Here is an 18754-nt window from a genome sequence, read left to right as displayed (position 1 = left end):
CAGCTCCTTTTGGTGTAAAGAAATGGGGGATGTGCATTGGCCATCTTGTTAAACAACTGAGATGAAACCTGACAGCTGTTTTTGAAAGGCCTAACCCCAATCCCAAGTGCTGAAAAACCAGAGGCTGAAGGAAGATGTGCAAGCTTCCAGCTCAGTGTTTTACTGAGGCCAGCATTGGGGGCATAGGAGGCACAAGGAATCCAGCTTCGTTTTCTAGAAGCCATCTACAAGGTTTTCCTTATAGACATCATCACTGTAGACAATCTGGGTCCTCTTGTCTCGGTGGCAACCATTAGGGCTGTTCTGGACAGCTAGGGAAGGAGGAGAGCAACAGTTAGGTCTGAAAGAGATCATGGGTCAAACCTGAGGCCCACAGCCTCACTACTTCACTCCCGGCCAGTTTTCCTGCTGCCCTCTGCTGGCCAGGATGGCCTGTGGTGACCAGTGACAGTCAACCCAATCATCATGGAGTGTGAATATTATTCTGGCACATGTAGATATTGTGATGGATGTTTTGTTCTTAGAAAATCCCAACATGTTTTCATAGCTGAAACGTGAATGATGTTAAACTACTGCTTTTGGTCAGTACATCAAAAATTAAAGATTAGAAACTCTGTAGCCTTTTGTTGATATACTTGATATACTGGTCAATTCTGGTGTCTACAGTGTCTTGCTCTGAATCCTTCTGTTTACTCCTTTTCCAGGAGAATCTATTTTCAGGTGAGGTGGGTTATTCACACTGAGAGATGCTACTAGCCCCACTAGAACTTCTCATGGGATAGCTTTGGTGTGCAGTGTCCTTGCTCTAACACACTGCTTCCCCTGGCTTCTTTCTTTCCTCCCTAAGACATGGCCCTCACTTCACACCATCCAAGGATTCTATCTTCACTACTCTGGGGCCAGAATGAATCTGTCCCACCTTCCATTCCCTTTGGTCTGTACCTTGTCACTACTGACCATCCCTTTTTCTCAAAGCCTGTGTCCTTTGACTTCACTGGCCCAGGGCCTCTGGTGCCTGCTCCCAGCCCTCAGACTATGCTCCCATCTCCTTTGCTGCAACTTCAACTTCTGACCAACAATGTCAGGATTTCTGGAGACATGTAGAGCACAAGAAAGGAGTTCCTATTATATTCCTGAATATTCCCCAAACCAGTCCTGGGTTATTTATTTTTCCTAAAAGCAATCTACCTGATGATTCTATTATTTTTTTAGCCATTCAATGATACAGATGAGTCTAATTAACATTTCTCATATTACACTTCAGTTCCAAAGGCTCACAGGCTATATTTCAAATACTTTATATATATATATATATATATATATATATATATGTATGTATGTATATATATATATATATATATATATATATTTTTTTTTTTTTTTTTTTTTGGTTGGTCGTGGGGCTTGAACTCTGGGCTTGGGCACTGTCTCTGAGCTCTTCAGCTCAAGACAAGTGCTCTACCACTTGAGCCACAGCACCACTTCCAGCTTTCTGGTGGTTTACTGGAGATAAGAGTCTCATGAACTTTCCTGCCCAGGCTGGCTTTGAACTGTGATCCTCAGAGATCAGCTCCAGAGTAGCTAGCATTATAGGCATGAACCATTGGCACCCAGCAGCAATTTCAAATTCTTGCAAAACATACTGTACACCACCTCAGAGCAAACATGCTGCACAGATGCTCTTCTCTCTTGAGGGAGAGAAGACTCTAGCTTCCATTTTCCCTCCCTGTTCCAGCCACTACTTGAGGAGTCATTTTTAATAAATCCTGACCTCTATTCCCTCTAAGAAAACCCTGGGGCTATGCAGAGGAACCAAAAAGGGTAGATTGTGAGGGAGGGGATGAGCAAAGGAGACTCCCGTTCTTACCGAGGGAGCCCCAGACAGACTTGCCAGTTGCGGCATCCAGCATGGGCTGTTTGCGGGCAATGTTCACTTTGAGCTGCACAGATTCCACCTGGGTTCCATTGAGCTGGAGCAGAAGAGGAGAGGGGACAAAGGAGAGGGGATGGGCATTAGACAACCATAAGAGTTATTCCATGGGTTGCTACCCTACAAATAGACTGAATAGGGATTTGAGAATGTATGTTTTTCTGTGTGACTAGAAAGAGACCTTGTCATGAGGAATTCCCTCCTGACAAGTATTTTGAGAAAACATGAGGCTGGCAGAAGGAATGGAAAGAACAGGTCTGGGAAGTCCCAACCTCAGCAACGGCCTGATCTGCAGACTCCATCTTTTCATAGGTGACGAAGGCACAGCTGAAAAGAGAAAACAGGATTAGGAAAGGGCCTATGGGACTCCCCTGGTCAAACTAGACTCAGAGCACACAGGCTGCCGGAGATACAGTGGCTTCCTCCCACAGGTCTACACATCCGAGGCTTCATCTAGAACTTTGATCATGCCCTGTTGTCATCCTTACTTTCTGGGTGGGTCCATGGAGAGGTCAATGATGTTTCCAAAGGGAGAGAAGGCCCCACGAAGGAGAGTGGGTGTCATGTCTTCTCCATACACGTAAAGAGTGTTCCCCTTCCGAGGGGCCCGGCGTTCAGGGAACGAGTCTGACCCTATGGGTCAGGAGTCACAGTCACAAAACAGTCTGTCTCAGCCTCCACCTGAGCACATCTTACTTAAACCCAGCTGAAGTTTCCTTCCCCACCAGCCAGGGTCACTTACTGCGGAAAGGGCCCTCTCGGTCTCGATCCCGGTCTCGATCCCGGTCCCGGTCCCGATCCCGGTCCCGGTCCCGATCCCGGTCTCGGTCTCGGTCCCGGTCTCTGTCCCGGTCCCGGTCTCTGTCCCGGTCCCGATCTCGATCCCTGTCTCGATCTCGATCTTTGTCTCGATCCCTATCCCGTTCCTGGTCTCTGTCCCGATCCCGGTCCCGGTCCCAGTCTTTGTCTCGATCCCGATCTCTGTCTTTGTCCCTGTTTCTCTCATGACTGCGGTCCCGGCTGCGGCTTCGGGGAGGGGAGGCTGAGGAGCGGGAACCACCCCGTTCTTCATAGCCCCAGTCAAAGCTTCTAGGAGGGCCATCACCGGTTCCTGGGCCCTCTGCTTCTTCTCCATCTGGCCCCAATTCTCGAAGCCGATCACTAGAAGACACAAAGCTGAGGAGAAGCAGAAAGCAAAGTTAAAAGGGTCCTTTATCTTTTTCTCTCAGACCCTGTTGGAGACTCAACAAACACTACTTCTATAATTAGCTCCTTCCACTCCACCCCAAACCTCCCTTAAAATCAGACAATTGACCCCCACACCAAGAGGGACCCAGTTTTAACTCTCTAACCTCTCATACAAAGATTTCCTCTGTGGACGTCTAGATGACTGAAAAAGAGACCAAGAACAGTTAAGGTGATATCCAAATATGTGGGTTTCTTGTCTTCCTCAATGCCCAGGCCCGCAGGTTGAGAACTGGGAAACAGTACCTCCTGTAGGTCGTCATCAGCAGATATGCTCCTCTGGAATGGCTGGAAAGTGGGGACAGGTCCCTTCTCAGGGTCCTGGAGAAGAAACACATGAGTGGTTGGTGTTGGATTTGAAGGCTGGCCTTTCATAAGGTGGATGGCTCCTCTTCTTTTTCAGGGTCTCTTTCTAACTAGTTCTCTTTTTTAATCCTAATATAGTCCTTATGTGATTATGTATTGCTTTTAAATAAGTGCCCTAATATTCATGTAAAGTACTTAGTTTGTCTAAACCTCTCTGAACCCAATGACATTTTTTTTTTTGGTCAGTTGTGGGCTTGAACTCTGGGCTTGGGCACTGTCTCTGCGCTCTTCAGCTCAAGGCGAGCGCTCTACCACTTGAGCCACAGCACCACTTCTTGTTTTCTAGTGGTTTATTGGAGATAAGAGTCTCATGGACTTTTATGCCCAGGCTGGCTTTGAACCTGGATTCTCAGATCTCAGCCTCCTGAGTAGCTAGGATTACAGGTGTGAGCCACCAGGCCGTCCCCAATGACATTTGTAAGCTGCTCTTGAAGTAACATATTCTGAGTTCTAACCCAAGGTAGATTAGAATATGTAAATATGGAGAATATGTACAATGGAAAAGAGTGTAGGAAATCACCTAGACTTTCCATTTTTTTAGATAAGAAATCTAAAGTTCTGCCGGACGCTGGTGGCTCACGCCTGTAATCCTAGCTACTCAGGAGGCTGAGATCTGAGGATCCCGGTTCAAAGCCAGCCCGGGCAGGAGAGACCGTGAGACCCCTATCTCCAATAAACCACCAGAAAACCGGAAGTGGTGCTGTAGCTCAAGTGGTAGAGCGCTCACCTTGAACTGAAGAGCTGAGGGACAGCGCCCAGGCCCAGAGTTCAAGCCCCACGGCCGACCAAAAAAAAAAAAAAAAAAGAAATCTAAAGTTCTAGGCAGGTGTGGTGTAGTCCTAGATATTTCTAAGGCTGAGGTAAGTGGACCCCTGATCCCATGAGCTAGATACTAGCCTGAGCATCATAGTGAGAACCCATTTTAATACAAAACAACTCTTCTAACACAACCAAACAAAAACAAAAACAAAAACAAAAAATCCAAAGATCACACAGAAAACCCTAAAGCTCAGAAGAGTACAGCATTTTTCTCATGTCTGAAGATGATTTTCTACCCCCTTTAAATCACTTCTCTTCTAACTTGGAGAGTTGCCCTCTGATAGTATGGGTCCCTGAACAATCCTACTTGTTCTTACCTTTAACTTCCCCTCTAGGGTTCGAGAGCGTTTGAAGCCTGAGTTCTTGGTCTCGGCTTTGATGGCACTGATGGCTCCTGACTTCACCAGCTGTTTTGCTTGCTCTGTTGCTGTGGCTGTGTCCACCACAGGCTGCTCTGAAAGTGCTGGAATAGTGGAGTGGTGAGGGAAAGAGACATTTTATTGGCTGTGGTAGAGGTCAGCTCCATTGCACCCATTTTTCCACCCTCTCCATTTCCCATCACTCACAGCGTTTGACGCCACCTTGGCTGGCTGTGCTGCTGCTACTTTGCTTCTTCAGTGCCAGCAATGCCTTTTTCTGAGAATGAGGATGAGAAGAGAGGTCAGTGTGGGTCAGTCCCTGGCTATGCCCACTCCCAATATCTCTGGGTACATCACTTCAGAGATGGTTTTCTTGGAGGTAACAAAGCAAATGGTACTCCTGGGGAAGTGCAAGGAGGCAGCCCTGCTTTTGCCATCTGGTCCCCCATATCATCTATAATGCCAGCAATATTTAACTACCCAAACTATGGTATCTAGAGGCTTTCAAGAGAACTACACTTTACAAGTAGAACAAAATAAAGCATGAATCAGTCCTCCTTCACCTCATCCATTCTCTGTATATTTAATGAATCCTAGATATTGCAACAGAAATATACAGAAATACATAGTTGCTACCCTCAAGAGTTCCTACCCTCAAGAAGTGTACAGTCCAGGAAATAAAATGACTAGAGTGAACTGCCAAGAATTATTATAACAACAGCTGAATGCAAAGTAGACTTTCTGATACTTAATTAGCTATTAAACTGGCCTCTAGGTAGGATCTGCCAGGATCTGCCTAAAAGAAATACGAGATTTTAGACAAAACAGGGTGACAAAGACACAGAGAAAGGTTCAATTTGCAGAGAAATGGTTTTAGGAACGCACGTTTGGGAGCGGTAATGGTTCTGATTGATAAGCTGAAGGACAGCAAGCTGAGACTTCGTTCTACACACGTGAAATTTCTTAAAGTATTAGGAAAGAGAACAGACTGTATCATTTTAACAGGAGTAAAAAAGTATGTTCAAAAAATGACTGAGAAACTTAAGAGACTATTATAATACCTTAAGTGTCAGAAAAGCCCTGCTATGAGGGATCCCCAGGAATGAATAAACAGGAGAAATGATGTAGAAAGGAGCATAAATAAGACTTGACATGTTGGGTGTAGTGGTCTATGTCTCTATTCTCACCTATTCAGGATGCTGAGGCAGCATTTAAGACTAGCTGGAGCTGGGCACCGGCTCACATCTGTAATCCTAGCTACTCAGGAGGCTGAGGTCTGAGGATCACGGTTCAAGGCCAGCCAGGGCAAGAAAGTATGTGAGACTCTTACCTTCAACAAACCAATAGAAAATTGGAAGTGGTGCTGTGGCTCAAGTGGTAGAGTGCTAGCCTAGAGTTAAAGAGCTCAGGAACAGTGCCTAGGTCCAGAGTTCAAGCCCCATGACTGACCAAAAAAAGAAAAAAGAAAAAAAGAAAAAAAGACTAGCTGGGGATTAATGGCACACACCTCTAATCCTAGCCACTAGCCACTCAGGAGGCTGAGATCTGAGGATTGCAGTTTAAAGCCAGCCCAAGCAGGGAAGGTGGTGAAACGCTTACCTCCATTGACCACCAAAAGCTAGAAGTGGAGCTCTGGCTCAAATGGAAGAGCATTAGCTTTGAGCAAAAAGCTCAGGACATGATTTTAAGCCTCAGGAGCAGCGTGCGCACACACACACACACACACACACACACACACACACACACACACACACACACACACACACACACACACACACACACACACACACACACACACACACACACACACACACACACACACACACACACACACACACACACACACACACACACACACAAAAAAGCTGGGCTACATGGAGATCCTATCTCCAGAAAAAAAAAAAGGAAAAGACTATTTGGTTATGCAAATTGTAGCAAAGTGAAAGATGAGATTTTTAGTTAAAAATACAGGAGAATTGAGAGTAGGCAGTCCTGTTTTAAAGATCAAGAAAAAGGACTAGCTTAGACAGGAAGATGATAGCTTCAATTTGGGTATCTGAAGGTTTTTAGCAAGGCACTGGATGGAAATGGGAAATCTAATCTTGGGAAATCTAGGTGGGAAGTCCAATCTAATCATCAGGTGTTACTAAATGCTACTGGAAAGGGTGAAAATTTCATGCAAGACTGCATAGAAAGGGATAGGGTCCACAGGAGGGCTTGAGAACATCCACTTCTTGAAGCTGCACAGTGTTGATATGTCTCCAAGAGTAAGTCACAAGAACCTCCATCCCATCACACTCACCCCACGTGTTGTTCTCAGAATGTAGAATCTGTGAGAGATTAGTCCATGCCCCTCATCTCACTTCCTCACCTTTTTCTTGAGTTTGTTGAATTTCTTCTGTAGAGCCTCTTCCTCCTCGCTCAGTCCCGGAGGTATCACCAACATGGTGGTTCCTGGTTTAGGGGCAGGACCCAAGACATCTTTCTCCACTGTCACCACCCAGAGTTTACACGCCGTCCACCCTGTACCCCAAACCACTCCTCCAGGACTGCCTACTCCCGTCTCCGGCCTTTTTCTAACCCCTGTTTAAACCAGGCTTCCTTCCAAGCTCCCGCTCGTCCTAATCAACCTGCATATCCTCGTCTTCCAGGTTCACAGACCGGGTTCAAGGCCCGGGAGAGGGTGTTGTAAAATACCTTCACCATCGCCAACACGATGGCACCCGACCTCCCCCCCCCCCCCATTACTCTCATTAGGGTATGGCCAACCCTGGGGTCCCGACGGCAGAGGGGACGCCTGACCGCGCATAGCACTCTCTGAGCAGCAAAAGAGAAGAAAGAAGAAAGAGAGAGCTCAGATTAAAGGGACGAAGAGTGAGGAGGGAGAAGACTTACCTGAGGGGGCGGCACCCGGGGCCCCACGGTCTCAGGAGGCGCCCGCGCCAGCCTCCGCAAGCGGGCTCAGAGCGATGACGTCGAAGGGGGCGGGAGGAGAACGCGGTTACCAAGGCTGCCGGGGCGCAGGAACTTCCGCCCGGCCTTCCTCAGTCCCAGAACCAGCCCTACGCGACGCTCGTTCACGCCGCCGGCGGGGGCGGGGGGCGGGGGCGGGGGGGGGTAAGGAGGCGTGCCGGAAGTCGGCTCTGTTTTCGCCCTCTTTGGGGCGGGGCTTACTCCACAGTCACTCTGAATTTCCGGACTGCTGTGGTGGCTCCAGGATGATGGAGACCGAGCGACTCGGTGAGGGAGAGGGGTGTGGGACGGAGTGGACAGGTGTAATGACTCATGACCCCTGACCTGTGACCTTTCCCTTGTAGTGTTGCCTCCCCCAGATCCTCTGAATCTTCCCCTTCGAGCCGTGGAACTGGGATGCACTGGGCGCTGGGAGGTGCTGAATGTGCCTGGAGCTGCAGAGAGTACCGTGAGTATCTTTGACCCGCCTAAAACTAAACTCTGCCCTTCTTGTAGTTGGAAATAGCATGGCCTGGCTCCCCTGGGGAGGGACACTGTCATCTGGGCTCCCACTGTTGCTCAACAGACTCCAGCCCATTGGATTTGTATCCATCCTCAGACCCACGTGAGGATGGATAGCTAGGATTGCTGGAAACATTTTAGCTTCAAGATCTGCTCTCTAAAAGGTCTCTTTTCTCTTTGGAGCCCTCTTCTTTTGTCTGCAAGGACCAGGACACTTGGTAGCTGAGATCAAGCTTTTGAGCCCTTGGCTCATTCTTAGATCTGAGACGCATTTTTAAAATTAGTGATTCTCATCTTTGAGTGTGCTTCATGGTTAGCAGTAGTGCTTTCTGAAAACACAAATTCCCAGGTCTGGCATATGTGAGTCTGAAACATCAAATTTGCATTAACTACTGCCCCTAGTAATTGAGTTTCAGGTAGTTTTGGACAGCCTTTGGAAAATAGTGCTTCAGCCTGATTCTCCTGACTGTCTGTTTGAAAGAGCCACTCTTTCTTTCTTTTCATATTGGGATTTGAACTCAGGGCCTGGAACTTGATTGGCTGGAGCTCTACCCCTCCAGCCTTGTTTTATGATGGTTATTTTGGAGATGAAATCAGTGAACTTTTCTGCCTGTGCTGCCCTCAGACTAGGATCATCCAAATCTCAGTTCTTGAGTAGCTAGGATTACAGACATGAACCACTGGTGCCTAGTGTTCATTCCTTTTTTTAAAAATTGTTATTCTAAAGGTAATACACAGAGGAGTTAAAGTTATAAAAGTCAGGTAATGAGTACGTTTCTTTTTTGACCATGTCACTCGTTCCCTCAGTGTTCATTTCTGATCTTAACCCAAGTCCCATCACTTCTTTTGTGTGTACTTTATTCTTTGTTAACTAATGCTTCTTTTCTGGCTCTTGTCCCAGCTTCCCCATGGCCTTCCTCCTTGTGCCCCAGATCTGCAGCAAGAAGCAGAGCAGTTGTTTCTCTCATCTCCAGCTTGGCTTCCTCTGCATGATGTGGAACATTCAGCTCGGTGAGGAGTCCAGAGGGGCCCAAACTAGGGAGAGAGGCCAGCTGACAGAAGCTGGGATAGGAAATAAGTACTCAACAAGTCACTTTCCTTCTTTATAGAAAATGGCAGAGGAAGACAGATCCCTGGTCTCTCCTGGCTGCTCTGGGAGCCCCAGTCCCATCTGATCTTCAGGCCCAAAGACACCCAACCACAGGCCAGATATTAGGCTATAAGGAGGTAAGAGGTCAGGAGCTCTTGGAAGTAGCTTCTGGAGATCAGAAGCAAGGTCAGCATCACTGGTACTCTGATCTCTTATCTCAGGTCCTGCTGGAGAACACAAACCTGTCAGCGACTACTTCCTTGTCTCTTCGCCGGCCTCCAGGGCCCATCTCTCAGTCACTATGGGGGAATCCAACACAGTACCCTTTCTGGCCAGGTGACTCTTGTAGGGATAGGATGGTATGAGAAGGATTTCCTACTCATTCTGTTCTGCTCTCATTCCATGAATTCCTAACTGTCCACCCTCTTCCCTAGGTGGGATGGATGAGCCTACCATAACAGATCTGAGCACTCGGGAGGAGGCTGAGGAAGATATAGATTTTGAGAAAGGTGAGGAGGGCTTTGCATCCAGGGTCTGAGGAGTAGAACCCTGGGAATGTAGCCCAGTCACTGGGCTGCTGCTAGCCTTTCATGCTTTTGCGAACAAGGAAAAGGTGTTCCCCAGGACCAAAATGGGGAAAGGTTGTCCTTTCTATAATATCCTTTTCCCATCTCTCAGAAAGTAATCACAGTAGACATGCCATCAACAGTGTCTAGGCTGTAGATGTCTGCATTAATACATGTATAACCTGTATGACAGTATCTGTGGCTGTGATTCAGTCTCTGTCCCTGCCCTCCAGATCTTCTCACTGTCCCACCTGGCTTCAAGAAAGGCATGGACTTTGCCCCAAAGGGTGAGTTTGATAAGGTTTTGTGGTGGAGTCCTCCTCTAGACAGATATGGAGTTGACAAGGTGGTCCTTTTTTTTTGCCTTGTTCCTCAGATCACCCAGCTCCAGCACCTGGGCTACTTAGCCTCAGTCGTCTGCTAGAACCTCTAGATCTGGGGGGTGATGAGGATGAAAGTGAGACAGTGGGACAGCCAGGAGGTCCCAGAGGGGACACTATTTCAGCCTCTCTCTGTGATGCTCCTCTGGCCCGAGCAAGCAGCTTGGAGGACCTAGTGTTGAAGGTTGGTGGTTCTAGGAGGTAGAAGCCTGTAAGAAGGGGTCCTGTCACAGGGAGGGTAGAGGCTTGATTGGGCCTGAGGGGCAGATTGGAACATCTTTGGGAGAGATTGGTAACAGATCTCTCCGGCTGTACTTTTACTGCCCTTGCTGCCAACTTTTCCAGGAAGCGTCTACAGTTGTATGCCCTGTGGAGCCTCCCAAACCTCCACCTCAGGAGGAATGGGCCATTCCTGTGGATGTCACCTCCCCTGTTGGTGATTTCTACCGCCTCATTCCACAGCCAGCCTTTCAGGTACTGAGGCCCAGTTCTCATACATTCCTCCACTACTTGGGGGCCCAAACCCTAGCCCTGATTCCCCTCCCATTACTTGTCTCCTCTCTCCACCAGGCCAGTTATCAGTCCCAGTCTGCCTCACTCCTCTCTTCTTTCTTCTACCCTGCAAGCCAAGCAGAAGTCAGGAAGTCCCTCCTTTCTTCAGCCCATATTGATCTTTCTCTCTTACAGTGGGCGTTTGAGCCAGATGTGTTTCAGAAACAGGCCATCCTGCACTTGGAACAGCATGACTCTGTCTTTGTTGCAGCGCACACATCTGCAGGGAAGACAGTAGTAGCTGAATATGCCATTGCACTGGCCCAGAAACATATGACACGGTACAAGTATCCTCTTTAGCCTCCTGCTTTTGCCAGCCAGTCCAGTTTCTCCTGCATTCTTTATGGACTTCGTCTCTTCTCCAGTCTACCTTGTCCTTTAGATGTAAGGTTCAGGAGAGAGACTGAATGGTAGCTACAGAGAAATGAAAAGCCACTTATAATTTAAGGACTTGTTTAATAAGGAGTGGGAGATGATATTTTGTCTGTGGTCATTTCGGGGGAAAAAGTATACGAAGGCCATTGAGTAAAAAGGGGAGCACTGTAGCCTCTGGGGTATGAGCCTGGGAGAGTTCAGAGGTAGAAAGGAGTCACTGAGTCTGTGTGGAGGGACTGGCTGATTTCATACCCTCTTCCTAGAACCATTTATACTTCACCCATCAAGGCCTTGAGCAACCAGAAATTCCGAGACTTTCGAAACACATTTGGGGATGTGGGGCTACTCACTGGGGATGTGCAGCTGCACCCAGAAGCCTCCTGCCTTATCATGACAACAGAGATCCTTCGGTGAGAGAGGGGACCCTCACAGGTGGGTTTTGGGTGGGCAGGTGAGGCTGCTTCAGAGTGGGCCACTGAGGCAGGGTGCAGCTGCTAGCTGCTGGCGAGTCAACCCTTTTCCTCTTCACCCCAGCTCCATGCTGTACAGTGGATCAGATGTCATCCGGGACCTGGAATGGGTCATCTTCGACGAGGTTCATTATATCAACGATGCTGAGGTGAGGGGGAGGCAGAGGGTCTCCTTTGGGACTACTTGAACAGCCCCTCTGTTCCACACATCTTGAGGACTTTACTGCCTTCTTTGCCCACAAACGGAACTCCAAGGGCACTAGGACTGCCCCTTGGCTCCCTGTGACTTCTCTCCCCTGTTCGTGTCTAGCGTGGGGTCGTGTGGGAGGAGGTGCTCATCATGTTGCCAGACCATGTCTCCATCATCCTTCTGAGTGCCACTGTCCCCAACGCCCTAGAGTTTGCTGACTGGATTGGGTGAGATGTGTATCCTAGGGTGCTTTGTTGAGGGAGTGTTAATATTCCTTCACTGGGGTGTAGAATAGGAGGGAAGGCTACTATAGTAAGGATCAGAGTTAGGATCAAGATCCTTGAGGATGGGGCTTAGGTGACTGTGGAATCCCCACGGGGCCCAGAACTTTGCATGGTAAGATTGGATGTTAGGGTTCAGCCTTCTATGCTGGGTCTCAGAAAAGTCTGAGTGAAGTCAGAAGGCTTAGGGAAGGTGGTAAAGCTGGGGGTTCTTTCTCATACTCCCAGTCTGATCTGCTGCTGTCTTCTCCCTTCAGACGGCTGAAGCGTCGCCAGATCTATGTGATTAGCACGGTTGCCCGGCCTGTCCCCCTGGAGCACTATCTCTTCACAGGAAACAGCCCCAAGACCCAGGGGGAACTCTTCTTGCTGCTGGATTCCCGAGGTGCCTTCCACACCAAAGGGTAAGCTCAGAGCTGGAAGAGTCAGGGCTGGGTCCTGATTCAGCCTGATGCCACCCCTCTATGTCCCAGGTACTATGCAGCTGTGGAGGCCAAGAAGGAGAGAATGAGCAAACATGCTCAGACCTTTGGGGCCAAGCAGCCCACACACCAGTCAGGGCCTGCGCAGGTGAGAGCTGGGAGAGTTCTGTGTTTACCAACATCTGTTTCTCTACCACCCTTTCTCCCCTGGTCCTCAGGGACTTGGACTTGAGGTCTGAACCCTCCCTGATTTACCATGACTACCCCTCCTCCACTTTAGCTCCCACTGCTTCAAAGATTCAACCTCTGCCCCTTTCCCTTTGGTTGCCCAGGACCGAGGAGTGTACCTGTCCCTCCTGGCCTCACTCCGCACCCGGGCCCAGCTGCCTGTGGTAGTGTTCACCTTCTCTCGGGGCCGTTGTGATGAGCAGGCCTCGGGCCTCACCTCGCTTGACCTCACTACAAGTTCAGAGAAGAGTGAGATCCACCTCTTTCTGCAGCGCTGTCTGGCGCGTCTCCGTGGCTCTGACCGACAGCTGCCCCAGGTGTGTCTGGGTGGAAATTGGGAGGGATTGGAGGTTCTGAGATCCATTCCTGACTGAGGGCTATCTTCTTAATTCCACAGGTCCTGCACATGTCTGAGCTCCTGCATCGGGGCTTGGGTGTACACCACAGTGGCATCCTGCCCATCCTCAAGGAGATTGTGGAGATGCTGTTCAGCCGTGGCTTGGTCAAGGTGAGCATGGTGGGGAGAAAGGGCTCCTAGGCCCTGGATACCCACTTGGCATGGCAGAGATGAGGGCAGGACAGTATATTGGTTAAGAACCTAGGTTCTGAGTTGGAGTCACTGACACAAACCCCAAAAGCTAACAAGCATGTGAAAAGTCACTAGTAATTAGAAATGCAAATTGAAATGCCTTCAATAGATGAATTTACAGCCATTTGGTAAAATTTAGAAATTGGCTAATGCCAAATATGGCCAGAGACATAGGAGACTTTAGAATTTTCTAGGATTCCTTGTGCAGGTATAACCAATTTGGCACTGTTTGGCAGCTCGACAACCTTCCCCATCTCCCACCTTGGCACTATTATACAAATTAAATATAGGTTTTTTGTTGTTGTTGTTGTTGGTCATTGGTCTTAACCTGGGTGCTATCCCTCAAGCTCTTCAGCTCAAGGAGAACATTCTACCATTTGAGCCATAGTGCCATTTCCAGTTTTCTGGTGGTTAATTGGAGTTAAGAGTCTTACGGACTTTCCTGCCCAAGGTTGGCTTTGAACCATGATCCTCAGATCTCAGCCTCCTGAGTAGCTAGGATTACAGGCATGAGCCACCAATGCCTGGCAAGTATAGCACGTTTTTGACCCTCAAGTCCATTCCTGGGTATCACAAAGAAAAAAAATTTTTCTGGATGGTTCTAAACATTTCTTATTGCAAGTTTATTTTTAATTTTACTTACATGGCATTAGACTTAGAAAAATAACCTGTGTATTTTCAGCCTTTGCAATGTTATTGAGATTTTCTTCAGAGCTTAGTATTGATCAGTGTCCCATTTTTTAATGCTCTCTGGGAACCAAAAAGAGTATCTAAAAAGAATATTCCTAGTGGGCAGAGCCACAACAGAGCCTCTTAGCCACACCATCCAGATCTCCCCCATTGTTCACAAAGAAATTTTTATCTTTGTCCATGAGAGAATGTATATGCTCTGTTCAATGTGATCTGGTTTTTGGTGGCAAGGTGTTAGTGCTATCAGGGTGCCTTTTACTAGGAAAATAGGTAAATGTGGGGGATGCAGTCCCACAGAATATATACATATACATGCAAACACAGGAATATAGGCAGTTATGGAAATACTATGTAGAAGAAAAGAAGGGCTGGGCGCTGGTAGCTTACACCTGTAATCCTAGCTACTCAGAAGGCTGAGATCTGAGGATTGTGTTTTAAAACCAGGTTAGGCAGGAAGGTCTGTGAAACTCTTACCTCCAGTCACCCACCCCAAACCAGAAGTGGCACTGTGGCTCAAAGTGCTAGAGTACTAACCTTGAGCAAAAGAGCTCAGGGACAGCTCCCAGGCCCTATGTTCAAGCACCACAACCAACCAAAAAAAGAAAAAGAAAAAAGAAGAAAAAGAAACAAGAAGAAAAAGAAAAAATCAGATATATAACTGCATTGTGTGAGTTACAAATATACCTATACAAAACAGGAAATAATTCTGTAATAAAATATTCACACAAAAAGTTACTTAGTAAACACATTGGAATCATTATAGTAGGCAGTTAGATGTAGAATATAGAAGCTAAAGAAAAGAAATGGGCAAGTTCATAAGCAAAATGAGAAACCACTTGTACCTACTTTGTGGATTTGCCTGGAGAGTTTAGTGAAATCCTGCAAATAGTGATCTGGGATTGATCTGAGTTCTACCTAACATTAGCCATAAGGTAAGGCAGACTAGCCTGGTCTAGGGTGTGTGCAGAGCCCCTTTGCTGATTTTTCTCTTTCCCTTCTGTCCCAGGTCTTGTTTGCCACTGAGACCTTTGCCATGGGCGTAAACATGCCAGCACGTACAGTGGTGTTTGACTCCATGCGCAAGCACGATGGCTCCACCTTCCGGGACCTGCTCCCTGGGGAGTACGTGCAGATGGCAGGCCGGGCAGGCCGGAGAGGCCTGGACCCCACAGGCACTGTCATCTTGCTCTGCAAGGGTCGTGTGCCTGAGATGGCAGATCTACACCGCATGATGATGGTGAGCAGGGGTGTCAGGACGACAAGCCAGGCTGGGCTCCAGCTTTGGAGATCTACTAGGTTCTCCTAAGTGTGCCGCTCTCTTCAGAGAAGCCAAGGCAAAGCAAATCCAAGGAGAAGATTGGGTTCCATCTCCATCCGATTTATTACCACTATGAACACTGGGCTAACTGGGGTCTTTGAGAACCTGTATACTTCATTTGCTTTCTTACGTTACAGAGGAGGTGAGGGGTAGTTTGTATAGTTGCAGATCTGGTTCCCCGAGGGCTGGCCAGGGAATACCAGACTTCTCTGACTTGGCTCCAGGGGAAGCCTTCCCAGCTGCAGTCCCAGTTCCGCCTCACATATACTATGATCCTCAACCTGCTACGGGTGGATGCCCTCAGGGTGGAGGACATGATGAAGAGGAGTTTCTCTGAGTTTCCATCCCGCAAAGACAGCAAGGTGAGGCGATTGGGATGACCAGTACTGGTCACACAAAGACTTGGGAGAAGTGGGCATCTAAAAGGCAATGTGGTGAAGGTGGCAGGCTGGGCTTGGAGTCTTTCATTACACAACCTTCCTCCTTCTGCTCAGGCCCATGAGCAGGCTCTAGCTGAACTAACTAAAAGGTTGGGGGCCTTGGAGGAGCCTGACACAACTGGCCAACTGGTTGATCTGCCTGAGTATTACAGCTGGGGAGAGGAACTGATGGAGACCCGGAATATGATCCAAGTGAGTGTGTGAGAGTGCGGGAGAGATGATGGGAAAAGGAAGTAAACACAGCGGGTGCTCTGAACTTAGTCCTAGTGATGCCTCCTCCCTAACTCCTTGTGTGTATGTCCTTCAGCGACGCATCATGGAGTCTGTGAATGGGCTAAAAGCTCTCTCAGTGGGAAGAGTGGTGGTTGTGAAGAATCAGGTGCATCACAACGCATTGGGTGTGATCCTGCAGGTGAGGACAATAGAGATTTGGGCCCCAGAGGGCTGGGAGTGAGGGAGCAAGCCTCTTCTCTCTTTGGTTGGGGGTGAGGCTGGAGCCACTACAATGTCCTCTCCTTTTCTGCCCATCACTGTCACTGCATGCACACCTCCTTTTCCTGCTCCCATAAGAAGCTGCCTTGATTGCTTGGCTTGGTTGCCACTCCCAGACTGGTAGGCTTACCTGTTGTTTTCCTAACTGCTATCCAAGAGTGAGCATCTTGTCGCTACCTTTGTTGTCTATTCCTGACATTCTTGTCCTGTCCTTTCTGCATCCCCCGCCTCCCAGGTCTCCTCAAACTCCTCCAGCAGAATCTTCACAACCCTGGTCTTAAGTGAAAAGCCTATGTCGGAGGATCCACAGGACAAGGAAGCAGCCACTCCAGATGTGCCCCACCCAGATGACCTGGTGGGCTTCAAGCTCTTCTTGCCTGAAGGTGAGAGTCAGGTTTCTGGCTTTCTGACTACAGTGTGAGCTTGAGTCAGGGCAAGGGCTGACCTCTGTTCTCCCAGGGGCCTGTGACCACACTGTGGCCAAGCTCCAGCCAGGAGATGTGGCTGCAATCACCACCAAGGTGCTTCGAGTAAATGGGGAGAAGATCTTAGAGGATTTCAGCAAGAGACAGCAACCGAAATTCAGGTCAGAGATGCTGCGGGGTGTTCCCTTTTCTCAGGAAGGGGCATGACATAGTACCAGATAGGAGGGTATGAGAAAGTCTCCTTCAGTCTGAAGTGAATGGTGAAGTTTGGGCGGGGGAGGGTTTTGCAGAGGAATTCCCCATAGAGATCTAAGGGAGATTCCCATGGCAAAGAAGCTATTACCCCATACTTCAAAACCCACATTTTTTAATTCAGAAAGGATCCTCCCCTTGCAGTGGTGACCACTGCTGTCCAGGAATTGCTTCGTCTGGCTCAGGCCTACCCAGCAGGACCCCCTACCCTTGACCCTGTGAATGACTTGCAGCTCAAGGATGTGTCAGTGGTAGAAGGTGGCCTTCGGGCCCGGAAGTTGGAGGAGCTGGTCCGGGGGGCTCAGTGTGTGCACAATCCCCGTTTTCCTGCCCAGGTAATTCCCAGGTAGGGTAGGAGGGATTTTCTGTGTGGTCTCCTGTGGGCTGGCCTGTTCCTCCTTGCCCTTAGTACACCTCTGCTGAGGGTGAGGAAGCTGATAAGTTTGCTGCTTGCTCTGTAGTACCTGAAGCTGAGGGAGCGAATGCAGATTCAGAAGGAGATAGAGCGCCTGCGCTTCCTACTGTCAGATCAGTCACTGCTGCTGCTCCCCGAGTACCACCAACGAGTAGAGGTAGGAGGGGCAGGAGTGGAGGTTGGGGAGTGGGGAAAGGATGGCAGGCTTCCCCACCATCTTTCTTACAGGTGCTCCGAACCCTGGGTTATGTGGACGAGGCAGGCACTGTGAAGCTGGCAGGACGGGTGGCTTGTGCCATGAGCAGCCATGAGCTGCTCCTCACTGAGCTCATGTTTGACAATGCATTGAGCGCTCTGAAGCCTGAGGAGATTGCAGCCCTGCTCTCTGGCCTGGTTTGCCAGAGCTCTGGGGACCCTGGGGATCAGCTTCCAAGCACCCTCAAACAGGTAGGGGATACTATCCCTCTTCTTTTCCTGGGCTCCAGCTTTTTTTTTTTTTTTTTGTCGGTCATGGGGCTTGAACTCTGGGCCTAGGTGCTATCCCTGAGCTCTTCAGCTCAAGTCAAGTACTCTACCATTTAAGTCACAGTGCCACTTCTGGTTTTCTGGTGGCTAATTGGAGATAAGAGTCTCACAGACTTTCCTGCCTGGGCTGGCTTTGAACCTTGATGCTCAGATCTCAGCCTCCTGAGTAGCTAGGATTACAGGCATGAGCTACTGGTGCTCTGCAGGGCTCCAGCATTTTTAACCCCTCCCACTAGCTGACCCCCTCTACTTGGGTAGGTAGATAGGGCTTCTTCCTGGATGCCAGGATTTCTTGGTCCTGGAGTAGGAAGGTGGGCCTTAATCTCCTTTTTCCCCTTCTGCAGGGTGTGGAACGTGTCTGTGCTGTGGCCAAGCGGATTGGTGAAGTCCAGGTAGCCTGTGGCTTGAACCAGACAGTGGAAGAATTTGTGGGAGAGCTGAATTTTGGGCTGGTCGAGGTTGTGTACGAGTGGGCCCGGGGTATGGTGAGTACATGAAGTTTGAGGTTTTTGGAGAGAGGTTGCTCAGGCCTGGCACACATTCATTTCTCATTCTGTTTTTCTCACAGCCCTTCTCTGAGTTAGCAGGACTCTCGGGAACCCCAGAAGGCCTGGTGGTGCGCTGTATCCAGCGCCTGGCTGAGATGTGCCGCTCACTGAGAGGGGCTGCCCGTCTGGTAGGAGAGCCTGTGCTGGGTGCCAAGATGGAGACAGCAGCCACCCTGCTACGACGAGACATTGTCTTTGCAGCCAGCCTTTATACCCAGTGAAGAACCCCTGGGTAAAAGTATAATAATAAAATAGCAAGCCACGGAGTATTCTTGGGATATTGGGCAGGGATGAAACAGCTCAGAAACAGCAG

General features: G+C 48.9%; 2 protein-coding genes across 4 annotated transcripts; one reads left to right on the top strand and one right to left on the bottom strand.

Moving 5' to 3' along the window:
• Window positions 1-137: 137 nt before the first annotated feature.
• Window positions 138-7704, bottom strand: Nelfe (negative elongation factor complex member E). 2 transcript variants are annotated; one of them, XM_070024093.1, is made up of 11 exons: window positions 7615-7704; window positions 7091-7173; window positions 4927-4996; window positions 4678-4823; window positions 3422-3496; window positions 3283-3320; window positions 2673-3106; window positions 2419-2563; window positions 2203-2257; window positions 1868-1970; window positions 138-311 (listed from the first exon to the last, which is right to left on the bottom strand). In XM_070024093.1, the coding sequence occupies exons 2-11, from the start codon at window positions 7163-7165 to the stop codon at window positions 214-216; spliced, it is 1239 nt and encodes a 412-aa protein (XP_069880194.1). In that variant the 5' UTR covers window positions 7166-7173; window positions 7615-7704; the 3' UTR covers window positions 138-213. The 2 variants fall into 2 exon arrangements, with proteins under 2 accessions (XP_069880194.1, XP_069880193.1); XM_070024092.1 differs by lacking the exon at window positions 7615-7704 and adding an exon at window positions 7489-7543.
• A 152-nt stretch (window positions 7705-7856) lies between these two features.
• On the top strand, window positions 7857-18707 carry Skic2 (SKI2 subunit of superkiller complex). Of its 2 annotated transcripts, XM_070024080.1 has the most exons (28): window positions 7857-7959; window positions 8037-8140; window positions 9095-9204; window positions 9303-9420; window positions 9505-9619; window positions 9718-9792; window positions 10083-10136; window positions 10226-10413; window positions 10575-10703; window positions 10917-11062; window positions 11420-11566; window positions 11691-11775; window positions 11937-12043; window positions 12355-12501; window positions 12571-12667; window positions 12852-13064; window positions 13145-13255; window positions 15033-15263; window positions 15569-15706; window positions 15839-15976; window positions 16092-16196; window positions 16512-16659; window positions 16736-16862; window positions 17078-17288; window positions 17415-17525; window positions 17597-17815; window positions 18238-18378; window positions 18462-18707. In XM_070024080.1, exons 1-28 carry the CDS (start codon window positions 7938-7940, stop codon window positions 18660-18662), a joined length of 3738 nt encoding a protein of 1245 aa, XP_069880181.1. In that variant the 5' UTR covers window positions 7857-7937; the 3' UTR covers window positions 18663-18707. The 2 variants fall into 2 exon arrangements, with proteins under 2 accessions (XP_069880181.1, XP_069880182.1); XM_070024081.1 differs by lacking the exons at window positions 17597-17815; window positions 18238-18378; window positions 18462-18707 and having other exon boundaries at window positions 17078-17299; window positions 17415-17502.
• The last annotated feature ends 47 nt before the right edge of the window (window positions 18708-18754 follow it).

The sequence above is a fragment of the Dipodomys merriami genome, unplaced genomic scaffold (assembly GCF_024711535.1).
Source record: "Dipodomys merriami isolate MVZ:Mamm:240054 unplaced genomic scaffold, mDipMer1.0.p SCAF_16, whole genome shotgun sequence".
NCBI lineage: Eukaryota > Metazoa > Chordata > Mammalia > Rodentia > Heteromyidae > Dipodomys > Dipodomys merriami.
Note: the sequence above shows the minus strand (reverse complement) of the source record. Positions and strands in the feature narration are given on the sequence as shown.